Source organism: Dermochelys coriacea, chromosome 5 (assembly GCF_009764565.3).
Source record: "Dermochelys coriacea isolate rDerCor1 chromosome 5, rDerCor1.pri.v4, whole genome shotgun sequence".
In the NCBI taxonomy this organism is placed as follows: domain Eukaryota; kingdom Metazoa; phylum Chordata; order Testudines; family Dermochelyidae; genus Dermochelys; species Dermochelys coriacea.
Window position 1 is genome coordinate 121,896,287 of NC_050072.1, and position 20,017 is coordinate 121,916,303.

The window sequence follows — 20,017 nt, forward strand, 5'->3', positions numbered from 1 at the left end:
AGCCACCCTTTCCACTATAACGTTTGTGCCAGGGCCCGTGTCTAATACTAAGGTGTGGGTGCAAGGTATAGAAGGAAACCCCTGCCTGGCTCGGTTATCTTACCCTATCCCCATTAAGCTTGGTTCTCTAAAGCTATCCCATAGGTTTGTTATAACGCCGGAGGGCCCAGCAAACCTTCTGGGACGAGATGTGCTGGGCAAATTAGGAGCACATATATATTGTGCCCCTGAGGGGCTTCATCTGATTGTTAAAGATTCGACAGTTGCCTCTCTTATGACATTGACTACGTCTGTTCCCAGTGTACCCTTTGAATTGTCTAGTGTTCCCCATTTTTTATGGAGTACAAATTCCACTGATGTGGGTCTCCTTAAATCTGCGGATCCGGTGAGTCTAACAACTAAAGATGGGCCGCCCCCTTCCGTGAAGCAGTATCCCTTGCCAAGGGAAGCGGAGGAGAGTATCTCACGTGTTATTGACAGCTACTTGGCACAAGGAATTTTGGTTCCTTGTAGTTCACCCTGTAATACGCCCATCCTTCCGGTAAGAAAACCTAAACCAGGAACTGACGGGCACCCGGTTTATCGGTTTGTTCAGGATTTACGTGCTATTAATGACTACGTTATAGCCCCGCATCCAGTTGTTCCTGACCCAAGTACTATTTTGACATTAATTCCTCACTTGGCCACTTGATTTACTGTAGTCGATTTGTGTGCCGCGTTTTTTAGTATCCCTTTGCACCCGGATTCCCAATATCTATTTGCCTTTACCTGGAAAGGTCAGCAATTAACATGGACGCGGCTCCCCCAGCGATTCTCTGGATCCCCTACTATCTTTTCTCGCATTCTCACAGCAGATTTGAAGGACATTGTTTTGCCCGGTTCTTTGGTTTTGGTTCAGTATGTAGATGATTTGTTGATTGCCTCTTTGGACTATAGCACATGTTTAACTGATTCTGTCGTTTTACTTACTGCATTAGCGAATAAAGGTCATCGTGCGTCCCCATCCAAGTTACAGCTGTGCCTAAATCAGGTAATTTATCTGGGTTTTGTAATTCAGCCTGGGGAGCGTTTATTATCTCCCTATAGAGTGCGGGCAATCCAGGATTACCCGCGCCCGACAACAAAAAGACAGTTACGGGCTTTCTTAGGGGCTACCGGCTTTTGTCGACCTTGGATCGTGGGGTTTGGAGAACTGGTAAAACCCCTGGTCCAAGCTACCACGTCATCAACCCTTGACCCGATTTCCTGGACTATGGAGAGGGAGACTGCCTTTACAGCGGTTAAAAAGGCTTTGGTTACGGCGCCCGCCTTGGGATTCCCGGACTACGGTAAACCATTTTTTCTTTTTAGTCATGAACAACAGGGAGTGGCTAGTGGAGTCTTCCTACAATATCTTGGAGACCGCCCACGCCCCATAGCTTATTATTCAGTACAGCTGGATCCTGTTGTCCGGGGCTCTGTTTCCTGTGTGCGGTTGATTGCCGCAGCGGCAATCATGGTTGAGTGTTCGCGACCCATAGTTCTGGGACATCCCCTGACTGTTTGGGTCCCCCACGAGGTTGAAATTCTTTTAAAACAGCATTCTACCCAGGCGTTGTCTCCACAACAAGCTCATAAATATGAACTAATTTTGTTGGCCACTGATAACATCACTCTATGCCGCTGCAACACTCTTAATCCAGCGACTTTGTTACCCCTCCCAGAGGATGGCACCCCTCATCATGTGTGTATGGACGTCGTCACCCAGAATGGTCAGCCCCGCCCGGATCTAACAGATTCTCCTTTAATGGAGTCCGATCTGCGTCTCTTCACAGATGGGTCCTCATATTATTTAGATGGCTATCGGGTTTCGGGGTATTCAGTGACTTCCCAGACCGATGTTATAGAAGCCGCTCCTTTACCACCATCATTTAGTGTCCAGGGTGCAGAGTTGTATGCGCTTACGAGAGCTTGCTTATTGTCCGCGGGAAAAACTGCTACCATTTACACAGACTCGAGATATGCTTTCGGAGTTTGTCATGCTACAGGCCAGCTTTGGAAACAGCGTGGATTTCTAACTTCATCAGGAGCAAAAATAGCTAATGGTCCCTTGATTGCCGCGTTGCTAGAAGCTATTTTAGTTCTACGCCAGGTGGCAGTGGTACATTGCTATGCACACAAGCACTCCGATAGTGCTGTTTCTCAAGGTAACGCGTTAGCTGATTCAGCCGCAAAAGTGGCAGCTCTACAACCTCTTTCTGTGTCGGTTACCCTCCCCTTTGATGGGTCTTTCCCACCTGCGGATTGGACATTAATGTACACTGATGTATCCTTGGAAGAATTGGGCGAGTGGAAACGTTGGGAGGGTGTGGAGGGCGCGGACAAAATTTGGCGAATCGGGGGCAAACCTATTCTTCCCCGTCCTTATTTACTGGCAGCTGCTCATTATTTTCATTCCCTGGGCCATGCTGGTATTCAAGGCACAGTGGCTGCCATACTCCAATCCTGGGCGGCACCACACATTTATCCTGCGGTGAAGCGTATTCTTGGATCCTGTTCAACTTGTTTGGCATTCTCTGCTATGACTCGGTCTGATGCCAGTTCGCGGGGGGGGGGGGAGACCTTGGGCGAATTTTCCGTTTCAGCGTCTGCAAATGGATTATGCAGACATGCCCAAGTGTTCAGGATTCCATCACCTTCTCGTTATAGTGGACCAGCTATCTGGGTGGCCTGAAGCGGTACCGACGAGGAAAGCAGATGCGAGGTCTGTAGTTAAGTTTCTAATGAAGGATATTGTACCTAGGTTTGGTGTTCCTGAAGTTATAGATACAGATCGAGGCTCGCACTTTACTGCGAAAATTTTGGAGGAACTGTATAAATGTTTGGGAATCACTCGACAATTACATACTCCGTATCACCCTATCACCGTATCATCAGTCTGCTGGTCAGGTGGAACGCATGAACCGAACAGTAAAGACAATGATAGCAAAATTCTGTAAGGAAACTGGACTTAAATGGCCGGAAATCCTGCCAATCGTCTTATGGCATATAAGGTGGACACCGTGCATGCCCCTGGGCCTGTCCCCATTTGAGGTGTTATTTGGTAGACCCACTTTAATTCCAGGAACCTACGTTCCAGCACATGCTAGTTTCTTGGATGGTGACGAAACTCTGGCCAAATATGTTGCTAGGTTACAAAAGGAGCTGATTGATAATCAATTTAAAGCTCAATTGTGTCAAACTGCACCGTTGGGATTGCAAATTCACTCATTTAAGCCAGGGGATTGGGTTATGGTAAAAAGGATTCCCCACACAGACCCCTTGGAACCTAGGTGGGAGGGGCCGTATCAAGTTCTGTTATGTACTTATTCTGCTTTAAAGGTTGCAGGAAAGAGCTCGTGGATCCACCACAACTACGTTAAAGCAGCGACAGCGCCTCCCCAGGACCCGAGTGATCCAGCATACGAGCCATTCCACGGATGAATATTACAACCAACCCGTGGACCGAACCCTCCAATTACTGGAATCTTCACAGCCCACCAGGACTTCTTGTATTTCTCTTTTGGACTTGTATATTGGGAATAGGGGTTTTTGTATGGTACCGGGGCGGATGTTATTATTGGTATGGTTGGCCCGGGGGCTTTTCCCCCTACTCCCAAGTCCAGCACAAGGGTGGGCAGGTAATAGTTTTTTGAATTTGACTCGGGCTATTACGCAGAATATAAATCAAACACAATGTTGGATATGTATCCATACCCTCACATATATTAGTCAGGGAATTCCATTGGTGGGGGTCCCTATCCCTACTAATGAAACGCGGTTGTCTACATTATGGGCTAATACTACCTTTCATTGGAATATCACTATTCAAACATGGTCTATTGACATGGTGGCCAAGGGCAATTATACAATCTGTGTTAGAAGAAATTGGAATCCTGAAAATGGGAATTTTGTGGGAACTTTTATGGGGTGCAATCGTACTATCAAAATTAGTTCGGGGATGGCAACCGTTTCAAATTATTCAAGGGCCCCTTGGCCCATCTCTGAAGGATCAGGGTGGTATTGGTTGTGTAACCACACGGCCTATAAAGTTCTTCCAGTAGGATGGTATGGTACCTGCACCCTAGGAGCAATAATCCCTGCTGTAACAGTTTATCAGAGTCTAACATGAAAAGAAATTCGCAATATAGTATGGAGGGATCGGCGAAGTATCCCTTTTAATTCCCTTATCGAGCGGCCCACGGGTTTTCATTCCTTTGCGCGCTGGTTTCTGCCATGGTTAGGAGTAAGTGAGCTAGAAAAAGCTATAGTTAATATTTCTGCTGCCTTAGAGCAGATGGCCAATGCCACTGCAGATGCTTTATCTGCCCTCCAAACTGAAGTCACACAATTATCTCAAACAACCCTGCAAAATCGCTTAGCATTAGATTACCTCCTCGCTAATCAGGGTGGGTTATGCGCTTTACTTAACTCCAGCTGTTGTGTTTTTATAAATCAACACCATAGGGTAGAGACTGATATCCATATCCTCAAGCAACAGGCAACTTTATTTCATCATATCAGTCTTGATAATACGAGTACTGGATTGCAGGAAGTATGGAATTGGCTCACATCATGGATGCCGGATCTCGGGGTCTGGGGAAGACGTGCTCTGTACATGTTCATATTGATTGCTGTTTTCTTTGCCGTGTTATTTGTATGCCTTCAATTTTGTAAAATGTGTTACTCGCAGTTATTTGTCCTTCCTCGTGGTTACTCAGCTCCTACATAGTGTTAACTGACGTACAAAAAAAAAAGGGAGGACTGTTGAGGGAAAAGCTAATATGTGCAGAGCTGGCACCTTTTGGCGCCAGCCACTGTCTGTGCAGCACAGACCGCAGCACATTTGGGGAATCGTTTCAGGCCTTGAAACTGTTGTCCTTCCTGTCTTTGTGGTATGCGAGGCACGTTGTGTAACTGCATGTTCCGTTTTAATGATAAAGTTGTTGACATTCTCAGAACACGAGAAAGCACTCACCAGAGAGTGGCTGAGGATGGGGTGAGGATGGAATTCACTGGTTAAGGGTGCCGATGCACGAGGGCAGCACGCGATGTCAGATGGTATATAAGCTTTGCATAAACTGTATACGGTGTCCCCTCCTGACTAGCGGGGGGGGGGCACCACGCTCGAGCGTAATACATTAAACACAGACTGGAAACTCTGCAGATCTGGACCTGGTTTTTGGTGCCTCAGCCTAAAAACTTGAACCGTGCGTGACCGATCAGGTATAATTCGCAACAATGGGAAGAAAGGGATTCTGTAATAGGAGTTTGGAGTGATGAGCAGGTGAATCACTGATAATTTGGGAGGCAGGGGGACACTGGAGACATCCAGAGTTCTGAGGGTAAGAGAGTGGTATGGAAAAGAGAAAGAAGCTCTGCACAGAAACATGGGAGAATGACAATGAGGAGTCTAGAGCTCCATATGTTTCTACACCTGTGCTCCCTACCCCACTAGAAATATCTCACAAAGCTTCTAGAAATGCCCCCCAACTTCAGGGTAGGCCCTCAGCCTCTTTGCCATAACACCCATGGTCTGATGGTCCAGCTGTGGTTCGTATAGCCAGAACTCTCAGCCGACAAATCTGAGGTAGTCTGCTAACAGGGGATGATGCAGAGAAACAAAGGTGGCAGCTGCCCCCCTAACAGACCTTCAGAAAGAGATCAGTTTTCCCCTGCAGCCTGTCAGGAAGCAAAAAATATTCCAATATATACGAACAAGTTTATTTGGTGAATATGATACTGATAAGCTATACAACCTCTTGAATGGGTCAGTCAAAGTTCTCCTATTTTCTGTCAGCCCTGAGAGCAGAAGACAAGAACTGGAAATTGAACCTGGGTTTACGGCATGCTAGTGCAGACAGACTATTAACCACTAGCCCATATTAAGCCTAAATAATTCATATTTAAGCCTATTGTTAAAACCTGCCTGGCTGTGCCTCCACATAGGAGCCAGAGGGGACATGCTGCTGCTTCTGGGAGCCGCTGAGGTAAACGCCACCAGGAGCCTACACCCCTGAGCCACCCCCCATGTCCCACCCCGCTGCCCCAGCCCTGATTCCCCCTCCTATCCTCCAAACCCCTCAGTCCCAGCCTGGAGCACCCTCCTACACCCCTAAATCCCTCATCCCCATCCCCACCCCAGAGCCCGCACCTCCAGCCAGAGCCCACCTCAACCTGGCCTGCCCCAGCCCAGAGCCCCCTCCTGCACTGTGAACTCCTCATTTCTGGCCCCACCCCAGAACCCGCACCTCCCACACCCCAACCCCAATTTTGTAAGCATTCATGGCCCGCCATACAATTTCTATACCCAAATGTGGCCCTTGGGCTAAAAAGTTTGCCCACCCCTGCACTAACGCTAATGTGGGGAATCTGGCTAATATATAAAGCTCTAGTGTTCCAAACACCCAGCCTTCTCCAATAACTCAGCCAAACTAGATAGGTTGAGAAATATAGCAGGGAGTGAAAGGAACAAGTAGTAAGTAAATTAGGACTATAACCCTCACTGAAATTGAACCACTGGAGGGTACAGGAATCAGAGAAAGCTTAGCAAGAAGTTGTCTTTGGCCTCTCTTGAGAACAGTATACTTTTGGCAACGGTGTTTGATTCAATAGTGCATTAGATCAAGAGATCGCGAAAGATCAGTTTAGGTCTATGTGCATCAGACTTTTTCAGGATGATGGAAATGAGGAGCAGCAATGGAACAAAGAATGGAACTTCAGTTTTGAAGCAGAACATCACTGTATTGTCAGACCAGAACTGGTGCTGGGAGGCGCAAGCTGATATTCAGCACTAACATGCAAACATTCCTACAATAGTCCCAGACAGTTTGACCTTCTGTTGCTACTATTCTGGAGCCTGTGAAAGATTGTGCTATCTGTGAGAAAAACAAAGAGAAAAGAGACTATTTTGGAAAATATAGAACTAATATAGAACTAAATCCTGTTCTTTTTTGCCTGACATAGGGAGGAAACTGCAGTGATGACAGCACACAACAAGACAGCTTAGGGCAGGTGGGAGAGAAATACATGATGGACACACCTGACTGCTGCTTCAAGAAGAAACAGGAGAAGTTTCATTTCAGCATGTGTTTTGCAGGGCCAGCAACCTAACCACATTCTAGGCCAGCTGGAGCGGCAATAGAAGTTAGCTGCTAGTACTCAAGAGACTATTAGGAAGGAATCCTGCTGCATGGGTATGCTAAGGAATACTCCTGCCTACGGGGAGAGGAATATGGGTGGAGTATTCATGGACTGTGGCCTTTTGTGTACCTTCAAGAACTAGCAGGACTATATTGGATGCAATGCAAGCTACATCTTCTTAAAGGATACTGCATACTGTTCTCCCACGGAACTCTTATCGCTAGTCTACACGGGCGAGGGGTGGGGGAATCGATCTAAGCGCAACTTCAGTTACGTGAATAATGTAGCTGAAGTCGACATACTTAGATGGACTTACCGTGGTGAGTCGACTGCTGCAGCTCTCCTGTCGACTCTGCCTGCGGCTCTCGTGGTGCTGGAGTACAGGAGTCGATGGGAGAGCGCTCGGGGGTCGATTTATCGCGTCTAGGCTAGACACGATAAATCAATCCCCACTGGATTAATCGCTGCTCGCCAATCCAGCGGGCAGTGAAGGCAGACCCTTAGACACATTATGTCTGAGGGCCTCTCCATACCACTCACAGACTAGAACTGCTCGCTCTTTAGATACAGCACTCAATTGGTGGACAGGTTTGTGATTTGGCCCCCAGTTTTTAGAAAGTCTAAAAAGAGAGAAAACTAAATTACAGTGGGACAACATGCTTCAGCAATGAGCAACTGACACATTCAATAACAATGCACAACTGAAGAAATGAAGGAAAACAAGACTTCATAATGACAGGTTTCAGAGTAGCAGCCGTCCTCCTTTTCTTTTTTCCAAGACTTCATAATGTTTCTATGTTGTAACTGATAAACAACTACAAAACTAAAATGCTCCTTGTAGATAAAGTTATGTCAACAAATTTGTACATTCCATGAGCCTGAATTTTACTGAAAACATTATACAGAAATAAACACCTTTCCTGTTATTAAAGCATCAAGGGAGAATAATATATTGTGGAAATGCTATTCTACTGCATATTAAAGTTGAAAGAAAACTGGATTCCTTCTAGGAAAAAAGTAATTAAGAGTTTTATTCTTTAAAAGACTCAGGATGCTCTCCAAAATGATCTATGAGCAGGAAACAAGCTCTAAAACAATATCATAAGTGCAGCAGACCATCAAAAGGTGGATGCTCTTCAGTTTTGGCAGGATTATATTTGGACTCTATTGTAAAATACCAGCAATCACTTCACCATAATATGCCAGAGAGAGAATTAAGGTCTTGTGTGCAGCAGCAGTGCAGTAAAAAGAGCTCATTTAAACTGAATCCTTAAGTAATTAGTTGCTTTATATTATTTCAAAAATGCATCGAAGGCTGTGTGTAATTATTCCCATCACATTTCCTATAGAGCAAGGGAAGTGCAACAGTAAACTGTACCTCATATAAATAGTCTACTGCATGATATTTAAGAGCTGCAAACATTATCCTCCTCGTTTGGCAATGTATTCAAAACTTCACTTATCTGAAAGATACATAAAATATAAATTACTCAAAAACCTTTTGCAGAACACAAAATCTTAAAACAGAAATGCTGTTCCTCTGATTCAGTAGATTAACCTCTTAACTTCTGCATGCACATTATATACTGTAGCATAAGTTTTTATTAGAATAGTGTTTCCCAAACTGTGGGGTAAGTCACCATGGGGGGTTCCAAGGAGTCTGGTGGGGCATGGACACTCAAGTCTTTTAGTCTCATTTTTTTGTTTGTTTGTTTTTAAGTAAAGCTCTAGCTGTTATGGTTTCAAAGATTACCTTTCAAACATGAAGCAAGTGTAATCAATGTAGAGGTGTCTTCCTGTCTTTTTAGAGAGCCTGAATAATAAGTCTGAGAGGTTTAAACCGCCTCATTAATTTCAAAAGATGCTAACTCTGTTATCAATGATGATACTTTAAATGTCTACATTGTTAAATATTTCATTGATCATCAAAGCATACAAGGAAGGACAGCAAGTTATCATATTCTGAAGCTCTGTGACAGATACTGCAACCCCATGCAATATCTTTGAGGACCACATGAATAGTTTATGAATCACTGTGGACCAGGGACTGTATAAAACTCCAAACAGGGAGGATTACCCCAGCTCTTCCAGAAGCCAAAAACAGTAGGGGGTAGTTATGGAGAATCATGTAAGTATCACCCCTTGGTGACACTTGCATATACTGGTTGAGGCTGGGTTTTCCCAAGACTAGCAGACAAAGAATGGGCTTTTGATATAAAAAGGGCCTTCTTTCTGATCCAGCAAATTAACATAACTCCTCTCCAAAGGCGGCCACAAACTGCAGAAGAGTTGGAAAAACTTGGCCTACAGGGCCCCATAAGACAGATGGGTGACGCCTGGGATATTCAGTGTGTGTTTAAATCCATTTATTCTTTTGTTATGTTTTCTCTAGAATGCTTTTACCTTAAGAGTAAATGTGCTTTGTTAGAAAGAGCTGTGTGGATACTTGTAACTGCTGGCAATTACTATTCACAGCTCTGAGAGAGAAAGCTGGGGTTATCACAGTGTAAGGTAAGAGGCTATGCAGCCTTAAAACTCCCCAATCAGAATGAAGTGGGAGAAGGGTCACTGCCCAGAAACAGATGACAGCTGGAGACCTAAGACCTGACTGGGCACTTGGAGTGGATCCCAGAGGAGGAATACAAGTGCAATTATAGTATTTCTCAAGGTGGAGAAAAGAGGAGTGGAGGAGGAAGCAGAAGGTGCAGAAATTAAGATGTGTAGGCCTTTAACAATACATGATGGGATTGCAGGGGAGTATGATTGCTTTCGTTTTACCTGAAGGGGAATCAGGTTTCAAAAGTTTGGGAAACTCTGCTTTAGAATGTCCTTTCAAGTGAATGAAACATCAATATATACAGTACCAACTGCGTCCAACAACACAAGAATATGTTTGCAGTAGGGCTGTCAAGCGATTAAAAAAATTAGTCGAGATTAATCGCACGATTAAAAAAATGAAATCACAATTAATTGTGCCGTTAAACAACAATAAAATACCATTTATTTTAAATATTTTTGGAGGTTTACCACATTTTCAAATATATTAATTTCAGTTACAACACAGAATACAAAGTATACAGTGCTCACTTTATATTTATTTTTTATTACAAATATTTGTACTGTAAAAATAAAAATAAATTATTTTTCAATTCACCTCATACAAGTACTGTAGTGCAATCTCTTTATCATGAAAGTTGAACTTAGAAATGTAGTATTATGTCCAAAAAAACCTGCATTCAAAAATAAAAAAAATGTAAAACTTTAAGAGTCTACAAGTTCACTCAATCCTACTTCTTGGTCAGTCAATCACTCAGACAAACAAGGTTGGTTATACTGTGCAGGAGATAATGCTGCCTACTTCTTGTTTACAATGTCACCTGAAAGTGAGAACAGGCATTTGCGTGGCACTGTTGTAGCTGGCATTGCAAGATATTTACGTGCCAGATGTGCTAAAGATTCATATTTTCCTTGATGCTTCAACCACCATTCCAGAGAACGTTCTTCCATGCTGATGATGGGTTCTGTCTGATAACGATCCAAAGCAGTGCAGACTGACATGTTAATTTTCATCTTCTGAGTTAGATGCCACCAGCAGAAGGTTGATTTTCTTTTTTGGTGGCTTGGATTCTTTAGTTTCCGCATCAGAGTGTTGCTCTTTTAAGACTTCTGAAAGTATGCTCCACACCTCGTCCCTCTCAGATTTTGATTGGCACTTCAGATTCTTAAACCTTGGGTCCAGTGCTGTAGCTATTTTTAGAAATCTCACATTGGTACCTTCTTTGTGTTTTGTCAAATCTGCTGTGAAAGTGTTCTTAAAACGAACATATGCTGGGTCATCATCCGAGACTGCTATAACATGAAATATATGGTAGAATGTGGGTAAAACAGAGCAGGAGACATACAAATGTAATTGACGCATTATTTTTTTAACTAGCATCATCAGCATGGAAGCATGTCCTCTGAAATGGTGGTTGAAGCATGAAGGGGCATAGCAATGTTTAGCATATCTGGTATGAAAAACCTTGCAACGCTGGCTACAAAAGTGCCATGTGAACGCCTATTCTCACTTTCAGTGACATTGTAAATAAGCAGCAGGCAGCAATATCTCCTGTCAATGTAAACGAACTTTGTCTTAGTGATTGGCAGAATAAGAAGTGGCACTGAGTTGACTTGTAAGCTCTAAAGTTTTACACTGTTTTGTGTTTGAGTGCAGTTATGTAACCAAACAAAAAAAATCTGCATTTGTAAGTTACACTTGCATGATAAAGAGATTTCACTTCAGTACTTGTATGAGGTGAACTGAAAAATACTATTTCTTTTATCATTTTTACAGTGCATATATTTGTAATCAAAAATAATAATATAAAGTGAGCACTGTGCACTTTGTATTGTGTTGTAACTGAAATCAATATTGAAAATGTAGAAAAACATCCAAAATATTTAATAAATTTCAATTGGTATTCTATTGTTAAGTGTGATTAATCACAATAAATTTTTTTAATTGCGATAATTTTTTTTTTTGAGTTAATGGTGTGAGTTAATTGCGATTAACTGACAGCCCTAGTTTTCAGGAAAAGTGAAAAAGTAGATTTTTAGGTTTTGTCTATATCAAGATTAATTTGGCAATAATCCTTATCCTGCATATTTTATGGCATACGCTTAACAGAAATAAACTACATGCTTAACAAGAAAAATTAGTATTAAATACTATAATTTAGCAATGCAGCCAGGTAAATGCTGTATGGAATCAGTGAGCCTGATTCTGATCTCATTTACATTAGTGTATGGAAACCAGGACTGACTTCATGAAGTTCCATTGGTATAAAGAAAATGTAAGCTAAGCAGGAGTTTTTATTTTGACTGACTGCACAACTATAATACTGCATTAATGTACCTTTTGGAATATACCAAACGAGGGCCCACCACGGTGACTTTGGACACTAATAGATACTACACAAAGCAGTAAGTGTTTGCAGGATAGTATACATATTTTGTAAACTTGTGTACCTTTTTGGTTAAATATCTTATATAGTTATCTAAAATGCCATTTCCAAATAATCCTCTCTCAACCCCAAACAAATAATGCTGGAATTATGAATAAGAGGAATGCGTGTATCAAAACCTGACCTTAAAAGATTTGTACTTTTAAATAAATCTGATTGTAAATTTAAACAACTATACATTGAGAAAAATGCTGCCTTAAGTCTGCCAAGTATAAGAGTTTTTGTGTGGGTCTTAATTTTACTGTGTCCTTTCATGCAAACAGTGACCCCCAAACCAACCACCTCTCCCACATTGCAACTTCCCTTCTTGACGGAACAGACATTGCAGCGGGGTCATGCAGTTCATTTTCCCCCTCTCCTATTTGTGCCACTGTAGCTCTCCTCTCCCCGTGATGGTGTCACTGCAGCTCCCACTCACCTTCCCCTTCTCAACTTCACCGCAGCCCCCGCCCTGTGTCAATGTCCCTGTAGCCCCCCCTCTGTGTCAGCATCACTGCAGCACCCCTCTCCTTCCCTGTGTCAGTGTCACGGCAGCCCCCCCCCATCAGTGACACTGCAGCTCCCACTCACCTTCCCTGTCTCAACCACACTGCAGCCCCCCTTCCCTGTGTCAGTGGCACTAACATTGCAGCCCCCCTTCCCCGTGTCAAACACACTGCAGCCCCCCTTCCCTGTGTCAGTATCACTAACATTGCAGCCCCCCCTTCCCCGTGTCAAACACACTGCAGCCCCCCCTTCCCTGTGTCAGTTCACTGCAGCCCCCCTTCCCTGTCAGTGTCACTGCAGCCTCTTCTCCCTGCCAGAAACACTGCAGCCCCCTGTCAGTGACACTGCAGCTCCCACTCACCTTCCCCGTCTCAACCACACTGCAGCCCCCCCTTCCCTGTGTCAGTTCACTGCAGCCCCCCTTCCCTGTCAGTGTCACTGCAGCCTCTTCTCCCTGCCAGAAACACTGCAGCCCCCTGTCAGTGACACTGCAGCTCCCACTCACCTTCCCCGTCTCAACCACACTGCAGCCCCCCCTTCCCTGTATCAGTGGCACTAACATTGCAGCCCCCCTTCCCCATGTCAAACACACTGCAGCCCCCCCTTTCCTGTGTCAGTTCACTGCAGCGCCCCCGTGTTAAACTCACTGCAGCCCCCCCTTCCCTGTGTCAGTATCACTAACATTGCAGCCCCCCTTCCCCATGTCAAACTCACTGCAGCCCCCCCTTCCCTGTGTCAGTATCACTAACATTGCAGCCCCCCCTTCCCCATGTCAAACTCACTGCAGCCCCCCTTCCCTGTGTCAGTGTCACTGCAGCCCCTTCTCCCTGCCAGAAACACTGCAGCCCCCCCGTCAGTGACACTGCAGCTCCCACTCACCTTCCCCGTCTCAACCACACTGCAGCCCCCCCTTCCCTGTATCAGTGGCACTAACATTGCAGCCCCCCTTCCCCGTGTCAAACACACTGCAGCCCCCCTTCCCTGTGTCAGTTCACTGCAGCACCCCCCCGTGTCAAACTCACTGCAGCCCCCCCTTCCCTGTGTCAGTATCACTAACATTGCAGCCCCCCCTTCCCTGTCAGTGTCACTGTCTCTCCACGCACCGCCTCCTTCAGGCTCTTCCTCCCACCACGGCCGGTCTCACGCGCTCCCCTGGATCCCAGAGCGGGAAGCTGAGCTGGGCCCTGATTGGTCCCCTGGAGCCTCGCGGCAGCAGCGCCCGCCGTTGGCCGGAGTCACGTGGGACCCCCTGTCGCGATCACGCGGAGGCAGGCGAAGCCCGTGACGTTGAGGGGAACTGATCAGGGGAGTGGCGGGACGGGGCGAAGTGAGGAGCGCGAGACCCGCCTAACTGGCTACAATGGGGAGGGGCCCCCGCCACGCGGAGCTGACACAAACCCCTCCCCATCGCCGGGTGTTTGATCCCTTGCCACAGCGCCCCCTGTCGGCTCAGACCAGGCCACCTGCTGGGCGCTCCCCCCCCCCCGCCCCATGCGCCCTTCCCCCATGTTAGCCAGGCGCAGTGCAGCTGCTAAGAAGGCCCAGCCGGGGACACCCCGCCCCCAGCAATCTGTGCCCAGTTTGCCCTCTCGGGGCAGGGGGTACTCAGGGCAGGAGCTCCCCCTCCACCAGCACAGCACTGGGAGGGGTGAATGGCGGGGACACATGTTCCCCTCCCGCTCCCAGACCTCTGCTTGTACATCTGCACGCCTACTTCCCAGGTTGCACCAGGGAAACTGGCGGCTCTTAACAGATACACAATAGTGGTGAGGTGGTTGGATGAGTAACACAGAAAATAGGGAGCCATCCCGTTCCTGGTGGCTAGCTTTCTACACAAGTCATGCAAGCAGCTGCTGGGGCCTGGGCCTTAAGAGCAAACTGCAGCACTGGGCAAGAGCAGCCCCATTTCCCAGATTTGTCTGGAAGAAGCATGAAACTTATCAACAGACGTTTGTGTGCATGCACATTTACCCAGCTCATCACCACACAACTCACACCGACCTCATAATCACCCCTACACTTACACAAAACTCATTGCACATGCACAGCTCATCACCACGTATGTGCATGCATGCACAGAACTCATAATTGCTCATACCCACACACACAAAATTCATTGCACATGCAGCTCATCATCACATATGTGCCACACAAAAAACATCATCACACATGCACACATCAAGAGCCACATGCGCACACACAAAAAACTCATCACCACACAAATAAATACCTCCACAGACATGCACCATCACATATACACACAACTCATCACCACACACAACTCATCCACACCCAAACCAGGCAAAAGGCAGGAGGAAGCCAGAATCATCCCGGTACCCTCCGTCAATGGAATTTGAATAGGAGAGCAATCATGAAATCTTGACAGCAACTTTGGATCTCTACTTGGATTGGTAGGGTTTGCCTAGCTGGATTTCCAATGGGAGGTATTTGTTATTTATTCTGGGCTACTTGAGGCTTCTTTTGTAATTCAGGTACTAAAATCTGAATCTCGTGAGCAAAGGGGAAAGGGGATTAATTCTCCAACCTCCCCCAGGAATTCAAAGGTATAGATGGAAAGCACCAGTTTCTCCTGTACGCCCATAGGTTATTCTCAATCAGATAGTGTCATGTGCAGAAGGTCGGAGATGATCGTAATGGTCCCTTCTGACCTTAATGTCTATGAATCTATGAAGAACAACAAAGAAAAGGCATAACAAATCTAGATATTACATAAAGATAAACAGAAAGACTTCTCAGGCCACTGTGACCTAAGGTTGAAGGAAGAAGAGAATCTTTATTTCACTATGAGCTCCCTTGTCTATGCAGGGATTGAAAAGGGAGAAAAAGAAGCAGGAGAATGAAGGATGGAGAAATTGAACTAAAATAGAGTGAGAAATAGGTGAATGAGGGTTAGATTTGTATGCAGGGACAAGGAGGCTGAGAGGGGGTAAGAGGAACAGATCAGGAGAAGGAGGGTTAACCAAAGGCAGCAGAGAAAAAACTAGAATAAATGGAAAAAATTGTATAAAGTAATACTAAATATTAGGAAAAAGGAAAAAGACAATAATAAATGGAAGAGTAGAAGGTGAAGAGGGATGAGAATTCAAAACTGAAGAGAAAAGAGACAAACTAAAAAAAGAAATCCCTTAAAGATAGTGGGCAGCAAAGATTGCACAATGTGAGACTTAAGTTAAAAATAAATGGAACATTTTATGAAGTATTAAACGTGACAGGAAAATGAGTCTAAAGAAAATACATTCAAGAGAGTTGGGGCCAGATTAAGATCTATTGTAAATCTGGAATAACTCAAATGAAATCAATGGATTTTTGTCTAATTTACACCAGTACACATCCAACCAGAATCTGACCTTTGGAGTTTAAAAGAGACAAGAGACAAGGAAAGGAGGGAAAGAAGATGAGCAAAAAATGGTAGGTAATACTGTTAATTTACTCTTTTATTGGAAGTTTGGTGGAAGTATTTTATATGATAAAATACATTCACAAATAATGATAATATGTGTCTGTATGTAGACATTTTCATTTAATTATATATGTTGTAACATCACAAGACACATCCATCTGACATTTTGTCCTGTCTTCTTATATTTTAAAACTACCTAAAAGAAAAGTGAAGAATTTGCTACCTGTCATGAATAAAAAGACTTTTTATCCACAACTCATCTATATCTAAGACTGCAAATATCCTCTTGGTTTTATTGTTGGTGATATTTCACCCCCATTTCTTTTTTCTTATTTCATGATGTTCAGCTGAGAGAACCTTATTGCTGTAATTGCAGCTGCTGTTTCTACTTGTTCTCTGACAAGGTGGCAGTAGTACACTTAAATGTTTTATATTTAATTGTCAGTGTAATACCTAGGGTGAGCCTACGGGATAGTTGATGATCTCTGATTATATATTGGGTGTGTGTGTGGGGGGGTAAACTCTGTTCTTCATTTTAAAGGATAACAACAAATTTCTAGTTTCAGAGTAGCAGCCGTGTTAGTCTGTATTCGCAAAAAGAAAAGGAGTACTTGTGGCACCTCATCGGATGCGTGAGCTGTAGCTAACGAAAGCTTATGCTCAAATAAATTTGTTAATCTCTAAGGTGCCACAAGTACTCCTTTTCTTTTAACAAATTTCTAATTAGTGATGCTAGTCTAGTTAGGGTGCATTGTAACTACTGTGCTGTAACACTTTGTTTTGGAGTGTTAGTCATAAAAAGGAATTTGAAATTATTAACTGTGTGTATGCATAACTGTCTTATGGTAAGGAGTGGTACTGGATTCCTAAGGAGAGAAAGATAGTGAATCCTAAGTCACCACAAGAGGGAAAGGAGTCAAGGGCATGACCAAACCCCACTTCCTCATTGGCCTTCAGATTTGGAGAGCTGCAGAGGGAAGCATTCACCCACTGCAACAGCCTAGGAGATGCTGCAGCGGCAAGTATATTCCCCCTGTACACTGGAGCTCCAAGAGACACACTTCCTCACAAAACTCTGGGGTGGTGCAGCTCCAGTTGGAACCAGTGGATAAAAGCTACAAATGAGTCTCTTGCAAGAACAGATTTTACAGGGAGAGGGTGGGGATATTAAATAAAAGATATAGTTATAGGTTGTAATTTCATGTATATAGTTATGAGGCTGAAAATATGTCCTCCTGGCTTAAACAAGCCCAGGCAAAAACTCTCCCAGAAGCAGAGGGGCAGTTCACACCTCATCAGGGCATGTATGGGACAAACCCAGCCCAGCCTCACAGGAACAAAGGACACTGGCCTAGACAACAACAAAGTGGAAGGTGATCAGGAACAGTCAACATGGATTTACCAAGGGCAAGTCATGGCTGACCAACCTGTTTGCCTTCTATGATGAGATAACTGGCTCTGTGGATATGGGGAAGTGATATATCTTGACTTTAGCAAAGCTTTTGATACGGTATCCCACTGTATTCTTGCCAGGAAGTTAAAGAAGTATGGGCTGGATTAATGGACTATCAAGTGGATAGAAAGCTGGCTAGATCATCGGGCTCAACGGGTAGTGATCAACGGCTCGATGTTTAGTTGGCAGCCGATATCAAGTTAAGTGCACCAAGAGTCGGTCCTGGGGCTGGTTTTGTTCAATATCTTCATTAATGATCTGGACGATGGCATGGATTGCACCCTCAGCAAATTTGCAGATGACACTAAACTGGGAGGAGTGGTAGATACGCTGGAGGGTAGGAATAGGATACAGAGGGATCTAGATAAATTGGAGGATTGGCCAAAAGAAATCTGATGAGGTTCAACAAGGACAAGTGCAGAGTCCTGCACTTAAGACGGAAGAATCTCATGCTGCGCTACAGACTAGGGACCGAATGGCTAGGCAGCAGTTCTGCTGAAAAGGACCTACGGGTTACAGTGGACGAGAAGCTGGATATAAGTCAACAGTGTGCCCTTGTTGCCAAGAAGGCTAACAGCATTTTGGGCTGTGTAAGTAGGCGCATTGCCAGCACACTGAAGGACATGATCATTCCTCTCTATTCGGCATTGGTGAGGCCTCATCTGGAGTACTGTGTCCAGTTTTGGGCCCCACACTACAAGAAGGGTGTGGAAAAATTGGAAAGAGTCCAGTGGAGGGCAACAAAAATTATTAGGGGGCTGGAGCACATGACTTATTAGGAGAGGCTGAGGGATCTGGGTTTATTTAGTCTGCAGAAGAGAAGAATGAGGGAGGATTTGATAGCTGCTTTTAGCTACCTGAAAGGGGCTTCCAAAGAGGATGGATCTAGACCAGTGGTTCTCAAAGCCAGTCTGCTGTTTGTTCAGGGAGAGCCCCTGCCGGGCCGGACCGGTTTGTTTACCTGCCGCGTCCATAGGTTCAGCCAATCGCGGCTCCGACTGGCCATGGTTCACTCCTCCAGGTCAATGGGGGCTTCGGGAAGGGCGGCCAGCACGTCCCTTGGCCCACGCCACTTCCTGTGTCCCCCATTGGCCTGCAGTGGCGAACTGCGGCCAGTGGGAGCCGCGATCGGCTGAACCTGTGGACGCGGCAGGTAAACAAACCACTCCGGCCCGGCAGGAGCTTTCCCTGAACAAGTGGCGGACTGGCTTTGAGAACCACTGATCTAGACTGTCTCAGTGGTAGCAGATGACAGAACAAGGAGTAATGGTCTCAAGTTGCAGTGGGGAAGGTTTAAGTTGGATATTAGGAAAAAAAATTTCACTAGGAGGGTGGTGAAGCACTGGAATGGGTTACCTAGGGAGGTGGTGGAATCTCCTTCCTTAGAGGTTTTTAAGGTCAGGCTTGACAAAGCCCTGGCTGGGATGGTTTAATGTATATAGTATATATAATGTATATGGGGATTGGTCCTGCTTTGAGCAGGGGGTTGGACTAGATGACCTCCTGAGGTCCCTTCCAACCATGATATTCTATGATTCTATGATATAGGGAAGGATGACTAAAATGTTTAAATGTTTATGGTTTTGACACATTTTGCTCGTTCCATTTTTATTTGTATTTTTTGGTTTGTTGCTTTTATTTTTGAAAACACTTCACCAAGGAAGCAGCAGCATTTGAATCTCTTCATTCCACTAACAGTTTAGATTTTTTTAAGCTTCTTTTCTATTCTAAATCCATAAGTCTTATATCTTACCTCTACACAGGTTTTGTACCGCTATAACTAATCTTTGCAGGATCAGGGCTTTACAACATAAGGATGATAATTTCTCAATACATTTTACAAACGTATGTACCTGGAAATAAAATTTGAGTACAGAAGTGTTGATGTTACAGAAGAAAGTCTTTTATTGAAAGAGTTAATTATTTCTCTACCTTCTGGCCAGAAGGATTGGCACGCTGATATTTGCAAAATGTTTCCTTTTCTAACTACTCTTGATTAACTGGCTATTTTCAACTTCAAAATTTATATTAGGTTTCTAAACAAAATCTATCCTTTTTTTCCCCTCTTTTTGTCACCAAACTAATTAACACCATTTCTTTGATCAGGAAAAGCTTATTAAAACAAGTCCACGTATTCCTGTGGAGTACTGATCTCTCTCTCTTTTCTCTTTGTAGGTTATGGCATCAATGGCTGAAAAGTCTTCAATGGGTAGACATTCTTCACTGAGAGCTAGCACTAGAAATTCACAGGAGAAGAGGTTGGTAAATGTATGTTGACAATATGTCTGTCTTAACTCCCTGTTTGCATAAATTCTATGTTGCCTATGTACAGAAGTGATCAGAAAACAAAAATAAGTGTGCACTCTGCAAGCAGCCTTTTCACTCTTCCCTCCCCACTATAAGTGCTGATTGTGGTTTTAAAGGAGTATTTCTTTACACCTTCGCAGAATGACTTTTTTTTTTTTGCCCCTCTTAAAGAACCGGGAGTTTGGG

The 20,017-nt window shown here is 44.5% G+C and overlaps 1 protein-coding gene across 1 annotated transcript in view; it reads right to left on the reverse strand.

Moving 5' to 3' along the window:
* The window catches only part of SHOC1 (shortage in chiasmata 1), a 129,302-nt gene extending 115,396 nt beyond the window's left edge, over window positions 1-13,906 (reverse strand). The window contains exons 1-2 of the mRNA XM_043514997.1: window positions 13,754-13,906; window positions 8,540-8,624 (exon numbers count right to left, since the gene is read on the reverse strand). Coding sequence (XP_043370932.1) covers window positions 8,540-8,584 — 45 coding nt within the window. The 5' untranslated portion in view covers window positions 8,585-8,624; window positions 13,754-13,906. The remainder of the gene's footprint in view (window positions 1-8,539; window positions 8,625-13,753) is intronic.
* Window positions 13,907-20,017: the final 6,111 nt, after the last annotated feature.